General features: G+C 47.8%; 1 protein-coding gene across 1 annotated transcript; it reads right to left on the reverse strand.

Moving 5' to 3' along the window:
• Nucleotides 1-2,687: 2,687 nt before the first annotated feature.
• Nucleotides 2,688-4,119, reverse strand: LOC144172725 (uncharacterized). The gene has a single exon (XM_077701337.1). It carries the CDS (start codon nucleotides 3,945-3,947, stop codon nucleotides 2,688-2,690), a length of 1,260 nt encoding a protein of 419 aa, XP_077557463.1. The 5' UTR covers nucleotides 3,948-4,119.
• Nucleotides 4,120-9,010: the final 4,891 nt, after the last annotated feature.

Below are 9,010 nucleotides of genomic sequence, written 5' to 3' on the forward strand. Positions count from 1 at the left end.
ATCAATTCCGATGCGGTCGAATGGTCTCATTGGACAAGGTAACGGTTGCATGGGGCCGGACGAACGCTGAGGCGGGGATTTACGGCGCTGACAGTGTGTGCAAGAGCGAACGTACTGGTGCACAAAGCTGTACATGCCCCGCCAGTAGTAGCGGAGCCGAAGACGTCGGTAGGTCTTCAGGGCACTGGCGTGGGCACAATGAGGCTCACTGTGAAAGGAACCACATATTTCTGAGCGCAAGTGGCGGGGGATGACAAGAAGCCACTTGCGCCCGTCGGAGTGATAGTTGCGTCGATACAACACGTTGTTATGAATGGCAAAGTGAGATGCCTGGCGCCTAAGTGCCCGAGACGCTGCAGTTGGGGTGGCACTGGACAGATGGTCGTAAAGGGCAGCGATCCACGGGTCTTTGCGTTGCTCGGTTGGCATGGAGGCAGCGTCCAGGGGAGCTACATAGCAGCTTGCGCTGGAAACGCTGTCAGCATCAGATGTCAAAGGAGAACGCGAAAGGGCATCAGCGTCGTTGTGCTTGCGTCCTGAGCGATATACAACACGAATATTGTAGTCCTGCAGACGGAGAGCCCACCGCGCAAGACGACCTGCTGGGTCTTTTAGCGAGGACAACCAGCAAAGCGCGTGGTGATCGGTTACAACGTCGAAGGGGCGGCCATATAGGTAGGGTCTGAACTTCGTAAGGGCCCAAACAATGGCTAGACATTCTTTCTCAGTGACTGAATAGTTTGTCTCTGCTTTTGTGAGGGTGCGACTGGCGTAGGCGACCACGTATTCATCAAATCCGCGCTTCCTCTGAGCTAGGACTGCTCCCAACCCGATGCCGCTGGCGTCAGTGTGGATTTCCGTCGGGGCCGTGGGGTCGAAATGCCTCAAGATGGGCGGAGATGTCAACAGACGGCGTAGTGTGACAAACGCGTCGTCGCAAGCCTGTGACAACGCTGAGAGGCCATTGTCGCCACCGAGGAGCTGAGTTAGCGGAGCGCTGATGGATGCAAAGTTGCGTATGAAGCGGCGGAAATAAGAGCACAGGCCGAGGAAGCTGCGAAGAGCCTTCTGCGTGGTAGGTTTCGGGAATTCCGCCACCGCACGGAGCTTAGCTGGATCGGGAAGGATTCCATCCTTGCTAACGATGTGGCCGAGGATCATCAGCTGCCGAGCACCAAAGTGACATTTTTTTAAATTCAGTTGGAGTCCTGCTGCCGACATGCACGTCAGTATTTGGTCTAGGCGAACGAGATGCGTCGAGAAATCCCGAGAAAATACCACGACGTCGTCAAGGTAGCACAAACAAGTCTTCCACTTCAGGCCACGAAGAATGTTGTCCATCATTCTTTCGAATGTTGCGGGCGCGTTACATAGACCGAACGGCATGACGTTAAATTCGTACAAGCCGTCGGGAGTAACGAACGCCGTTTTAGGTCGATCTGCGTCTGCCATGGGGACTTGCCAATAACCTGAGCGTAAGTCGAGGGAGGAGAAAAATTCAGCTCCCTGCAAGCAGTCGAGGGCATCATCTATTCGTGGCAGAGGGTAGACATCCTTGCTAGTAATCTTGTTTACACGTCGGTAGTCAACACAAAAGCGGATGGAGCCATCTTTCTTCTTCACAAGGACAACAGGGGAGGCCCATGGACTGTTTGATGGGCGGATAACACCACGCTGCAGCATGTCGTCTACCTGATCGTCAATAATGTGGCTTTCAGTGGTGGACACGCGGTAGGGTCGCTGCCGTACAGGTGCGTGGGATCCGGTGTCGATGTGGTGTGTTACAGTTGACGTTCGCCCGAGTGATGTCGTTGCAGAATCGAAGGACGACTGAAATCGATGTAGCAACTGCAGAAGTTGGTCTCGTTCTTGTGGAGTGAGATTTGCGTCGATAGCATGACGGAAAACTTCCGAGGGAGGCGGCGACGTTGGACATGGAGAAGAGAGCGCGGCGATCTCAACATGCGGCAAATCGTCGGACACATCTACGACGACGGCAGATCCTGTCGGCTCAATGGTGCCGAGACATTCACCGCGGAGCAGGGAACGGGGGCAGGAGTCGGGATTAGCGACAACGATTCTGGTGCGGCCGTCCGTAACAGTCAACATGGCGAAGGGCAACGGAATAGATCGGCGATAAACGAACAGGGAGGACGGCGTAAAGAGAACGTTTCCCTCAGAGACAGCGCTGCAGGATAAACTCACGAGGACGGCAGCAGATGGTGGAATGGTGGTATCCTCGGCAACGACAAGTTTTTGAAAAGGGGAACTGGTAGCAGGAAGGTCCAGGAAGGGAGAGAATTCAACTTCAGCGCGGCCGCAATTGATAACAGCTCTGTTCCGTGACAGGAAATCCCAACCCAAGATGACTTGATGTGAGCACGATGAGAGAACAATGAACTCGATGACGTACAGAATGTCCTGAATGACGACTCGTGCGGTGCATGCGCCCAAGGGATAAATGTGTTCTGCGGTAGCGGTGCGTAATGATAGTCCCGAATGTGGCGTCGTCACCTTCTTTAAACGGCGGCATAATTTTGCGTCTATAACCGAAACGGCGGCTCCAGTGTCGATGAGTGCGACCGTAGCGACACCTTCGACGGCGACATCAATTACATTAGATGGGGAAAAGTTAGGTCTTCGGCTGTTTGATGACGACGCAGTTCTTGCCTCCGGAACTGCGGCATCTAGTTTTCCGCGTCGCTGGAGGCAGGACGGCGGCGCATAGGAGACAGAGAGCGTCGCCGTGGGGACATGGAACGACGATTGTTGAAGTCGCGCTGGTCAGACGGGTCAGACTCGAGTAGGGGACGAGTGGGCGGCACATTGAAAGGCGGCGACGAACGGTAACTATTCGGGGGAATTCCTCGCGGGGGTACCATGTTGCGACGGCAGTACCGGGCCACGTGTCCCGGAACGCAACACGAAAAACAGATGGGACGGTTGTCGGCCGTGCGCCAGGGATTGCCAGCTTGATATCCTGAACGCGGCGATGGCCTCACAGTGGTGATGGGAGGGGCGGCCATGGGGAAGCTGACCCTGGGCCTCGCTGCGACCTCAGCATATGGTGTCGGCGTGGCGTCGTGGAAAATCCTGGGCGCAGCGACGACGGCAAATGGTCTAGCGGTGTTATCGGCGTAGGTCAAAGGAGCGGCCACTGGAGGATGCGGGCGTACACAAGGGAGTCCTTCGGCAACCTGCTCTTGGATGACGTGACGAACAGTAGCGGCAAGTGGGGAGCGCGGCGGTTCCGTGTACGGCAGCAGGGACAGCTGGCGAGCGACCTCTTCTCGCACCAATTGCTGGATGTGCTGGAGCATGGCGGGATTCTCATTGGCATCAGTGGCTAGGCTTGCCAAGGGCTCATGCATGACTTTGCGCCTCGTGAGTGCCCGCTCTTTGCGCAGCTCCTCGTAAGACAGGCAATTACTGATGATGTCGCTAACCGTTTGCGGGTTTTTAGCCAGCAACATCTGAAAAGCGTCGTCGTCAATGCCTTTCAGTATGTGCTTGACTTTGTCGTGTTCAGTCATATTGCTGTTTATCCGTTTGCAGAGGTCCACAACATCTTCAATATAACTTGTGAAAGTTTCACCCGCACGCTGTGCACGTTCGCGCAAGCGCTGTTCTGCGTGAAGCTTTCGGACTGCTGGGCGGCCAAAAGTAAACAAAAAATCAGCCTTGAAATCAGCCCACGTCTTGAAGCGATGCGCGTTGTTCCCGTACCAAAGTTCAGCGACGGCGTGCAGGGAGAAGCTCACTTTGCTTAGTTTCGTAGCTTCGTTCCATTGATTATGCGTACTCACTCGCTCGAATGATGCCAGCCAATCTTCCGCGTCATTTTCATCGGCGCCGTTGAAGCCCGGTGGATCTCGCTCACGTATGCCCCCGGAGCACATCACAGTCGGCGGCGATGGCGTAGCGCTCTGGCTGCCTCCGGTGTTCATGGCTGCGGGGAGTTTGCGGCTCCGGAGTTCCAGGACTGGATCGATACCCCGGCACCTCCACCACTTGTAAAGGAGATAGCCGACGCCTGGGTAGTCGCTTAGAGAGGGGTTTATTCACGGTCGAGGCGTGCAGACGCAAGAGCCGAGAGCAGGGTTCCGCGAGACCAGGCGCCGAGCGTTCTTCTGCTTCTTCGTCTTCTTACACCTGATGCACCGCATACCCGCATAGGCGGATAGCGCTGCGTTAGTTCTACTTGCTCTGAGGCGTCCGCTCATACTCTTCGTTACAATATATATATACTATATATATACAGGAAGAAAGTTTTTTTCCTGGACGCCGGTAGAATATACACAAAAATGGTTTCGACCACGGTAAAAAAAGAGAACAGATTATATAACGTTTCGGCCGAGGGACCGGCCTTCGTCAGATACAGTGATGGCATTTGTCCTACAGCTTATATATGTTTCAAAACTACAAATCAGCTACAGCAGTTGAATGAGGAAAGGGAAGAAAAGGAAAGAGGCAAACACGAGATACAGGCGCTTGTCTAAAGCATTACATAGACGCTATGGGGCCCAGAATTATCAATAAAGGTTTTCTGCACGATGTCTGTGCTTATACAAAAGAAAGGCTATCTTTACAATGTTGTCTCTATAAACACCAAGAACACGAGCAACGACCCTTAACAGCGATAACATGAACAATTGCCTATGAATATCCAGTTCAACAGCAGAACACAGTGTTATAACATTACTGCGTGTTCAGGCAGCTTAATTTCCCCGGCCTTTTGTTTAAACCAGATACTAAGGTGTTAAATGCGTAAATTAGGAATGACTCGCGCACTTCTCTATCATGGTGGGTACGAAAACCAGACTGAAGGATGGTGGCTTTGATATGATCAAAGGAATGGCCTGTAACGTTCACGTGTTTGGACAGCGGAACATGCGGAAGGGAGGTTACATGTGCCCTGTGGTTATTCAAACGCAGTCTAAACGATAGCACCGTTTGACCAATGTATTGCAGGTTGCAAAGAGAACATTCTAACATATAGATTACGTTTTCAATGTCACAGCAAAGATCGCGATTTATTTTTATGCAGTACTTCGAGGCTGAACTGGTAACGGATCGGGTAGTAGTCATATGTGCGCAAACCTTGCAACGGGGCTTGTTGCAAGGATGGCACCCAGATGGAGCCACACGTGTGTTTTTTGATGAAGTTAAAATATCACGAAGGTTTCAAGCTCTGCGGTATACTACTCGTGGCGGTTCGGGAAAAATTTCTTGCAGCCGATCACTCCGCTTGAGAATATTGTAGTGTTTACTTAAAATGTTCCTAATGTTTGGCATTGACGCGTTGTACGTAACCATGAGGTTAGTTTTTTCGGGGGGTGAAAGCCGCGCTTGAATATCGAGGAGGTCATTACGGTCAAGAGCATCGACGCGCCTAAATGGATCGTCAAGAATTTCGGCAGGGTACTTTTGTTTAGTGAGGGCGTCGCGAAGTTGTAGGCAGTTGGACTCGAAGTCAGATTGCTTAGAACAAACTCTTTTGAAACGGATGGCTTGACTATACGGGATACTAGTTTTGCAATGCTTAGGGTGGCTACTGTCAAAATGGAGGTACTGTTGCCTGTCGGTTGCCTTGCGGTAAATTTTAGTCCCGATTTCACCGTTATCTACAGTCAAAGTAACGTCAAGAAAATTGATGGTTGACTGGAAAAAAGAATGGGAAAATGAAATAGAAGGGTGAGCCTGATTAAAATCATTAATGAAAGACAAAAGAGCGGCCTTGCCGTGTCTCCAAATTAAGAAGATGTCGTCAATGAAGCGTTTATAGTACAGAGGTTTAAGAGCACAACTGGCTAGAAATTCGTTCTCAAGCAAGCCCATGAAGATATTAGCGTAGTTAGGACCAATGGCGGTGCCCATTGATGTACCACTAACCTGAACGTAATGGATTCCATTGAATTCAAAATTGTTTAGCTCTAATATCAGGCGCAAAAGAGTAGCTAAAGTTTGGCTGTCCAAGGACTTATTGATATCTGATATCAGTATGCTAGTAGTACAGGTCGGATGCCGTCTGTATGCGGTATGTTAGTATACAGAGACGCCACGTCTAAGGTAACCAAGAGGGTGCCTTTGGGGACCTTAACAGAAGTGATATCAGATAAGTAATGATTGGTGTCTTTAACGTATGAAGAAACCGTTGCAGGAATGTGGTTGATTTCCGTATCGACAAAACGGAGATATATTCAGTTACAGTTCCTATTCCCGAGACGATTGGACGGCCTGGATTACCATGTTTATGTATCTTCGGTAGGAGTTAAAAACGGCCTGCAACGGGGCTTAGAGGAATAAGCGACCTAATTAATGAGCTATCCAACTTTTTTTCGGATGCGAGCGCGGTTAGCGCACTTGTTATGAGAGACTTAAAATGTTCAGTTGGGTCTTCTTCCAAACGTTTATAAAATGACTGATCGTTAAGTTGCCTCATCGCTTCTTCAAGATAGTCTGTTTTATAAAGCACTGCGACTGTGCCTCCCTTATCTGCAGGCTTAATGTCTATCCCGCAATCAAGCCTGTTTTAAACGTAACCTCAACCCAAAGGAAACCTCAGCAATCAAGAAACTTGAGTCCCGTGACAGCATAGTCATTAAGCCTGCAGATAAGGGAGGCGCAGTCGTAGTGCTTAATAAAACAGACTATCTTAAAGAAGCGTTGAGGCAACTTAACGATCAGTCATTTTATAAACGTTTGGAAGAAGACCCAACTGAACATTTTAAGTCTCTCATAACAAGTGCGCTAACCGCGCTCGCATCCGAAAAAAAGTTGGATAGCTCATTAATTAGGTCGCTTATTCCTCTAAGCCCCGTCGCAGGCCGTTTTTACCCCCTACCGAAAATACATAAACATGGTAATCCTGGCCGTCCAATCGTCTCAGGAATAGTAACTGTAACTGAATATATCTCCCGTTTTGTCTATACGGGAATCTACTACATTCCTGCAACGTTTGCTTCATACGTTAAAGACAGCAATCATTTCTTATCTTATATCACTTCTGTTAAGGTCCCCGAAGGCGCCCTCTTCGTTACTTTAGACGTGGCGTCTCTGTATACTAACATGCTGCATACCGACGGCATCCGATCTGTACTACTAGCATACGAGATATCAGATATCAATAAGACCTTGGACAGCCAAACTTTAGCTACTCTTTTGCGCCTGATATTAGAGCTAAACAATTTTGAACTCAATGGAATCCATTAAGTTCAGGTTAGTGGTACATCAATGGGCACCGCCATTGGTCCTAACTACGCTAATATCTTCATGGGCTTGCATGAGAACGAATTTCTAGCCAGTTGTGCTCTTAAACCTCTGTACTATAAACGCTTCATTGACGACATCTTAATTTGGACACACGGCGAGGCCGCTCTTTGTCTTTCATTAATGATTTTAATCAGGCTCACCCTTCTATTTCAGTTTCCCATTCTTTTTCCCAGTCAACCATCAATTTTCTTGACGTTACTTTGACTGTAGATAACGGTGAAATCGGGACTAAAATTTACCGCAAGCCAACCGACAGGCAACAGTACCTCCATTTTGACAGTAGCCACCCTAAGCATTATAAAACTAGTATCCCGTATAGTCAAGCCATCCGTTTCAAAAGAGTTTGTTCTAAGCAATCTGACTTCGAGTCCAACTGCCTACAACTTCGCGACGCCCTCACTAAACAAAAGTACCCTGCCGAAATTCTTGACGATGCTTATAGGCACGCCGATGCTCTTGACCGTAATGACCTCCTCGATATTCGAGCCCGGCCTTCACCCCCCGAAAAAACTAACCTCATGGTTACATACAACGTGTCAATGCCAAACATAAGGAACATTTTAAGTAAACACTACAATATTCTCAAGCAGAGTGATCGGCTGCAAAAAATTTTTCCCGAACCGCACGAGTAGTATACCGCAGAGCTAGAAACCTTCGTGATATTTTAACTTCATCAAAAACCACACGTGTGGCTCCATCTGGGTGCCATCCTTGCAACAAGCCCCGTTGCAAGGTTTGCGCACATATGACTACTACCCGATCCGTTACCAGTTCAGCCTCGAAGTACTGCCTAAAAATGAATGGCGATCTTTGCTGTGACATTGAAAACGTAATCTATATGTTAGAATGTTCTCTTTGCAACCTGCAATACATTGGTCAAACGGCGCTATCGTTTAGACTGCGTTTCAATAACCACAGGGCACATGTAACCTCCCTTCCGCATCTTCCGCTGTCCAAACACGTGAACATTACAGGCCATTCCTTTGATCATATCAAAGCCACCATCCTTCAGTCTGGTTTTCGTACCCACCATGATAGAGAAGTGCGCGAGTCATTCCTAATTTACAAATTTAACACCTTAGTATCTGGTTTAAACGAAAGTCCAGGGAAATTTAGCTGCCTGAACACGCAGTAATGTAATAACACTGCGTTCTGCTGTTGAACTGAATACTCATAGGCAATTGTTCATGTTATCGCTGTTAAGGGTCGTTGCTCGTGTTCTTGGTGTTTATAGAGACAACCTTGTAAAGATAGCCTTTCTTTTGTATAAGCACAGACATCGTGCAGAAAACCTTTATTGATAATTCTGGGCACCATAGCGTCTATGTAATGCTTTAGACAAGCGCCTGTATCTCGTGTTTGCCTCTTTCCTTTTCTTCCCTTTCCTCATTCAACTGCTGCAGCTGATTTGTAGTTTTGAAACATATATAAGCTGTAGGACAAATGCCATCACTGTATCTGACGAAGGCCGGTCCCTCGGCCGAAACGTTATAAAATCTGCTCTCTTTTTTTTACCGTGGTCGAAACCATTTTTGTATATATATATATATATATATATATATATATATATATATATATATAAATATATATATATATATATATATATATATATATATATATATATAGATATATATATATATATATATATATATATATATATATATATTTATATATATATATATATATATATATATATATATATATATATATATATATAGCGAAATGGTATTTAATGGGA

Source organism: Haemaphysalis longicornis, unplaced genomic scaffold, assembly GCF_048455015.1.
Source record: "Haemaphysalis longicornis isolate Haplotype H1 unplaced genomic scaffold, Haemaphysalis longicornis Haplotype H1 scaffold_253, whole genome shotgun sequence".
NCBI lineage: Eukaryota > Metazoa > Arthropoda > Arachnida > Ixodida > Ixodidae > Haemaphysalis > Haemaphysalis longicornis.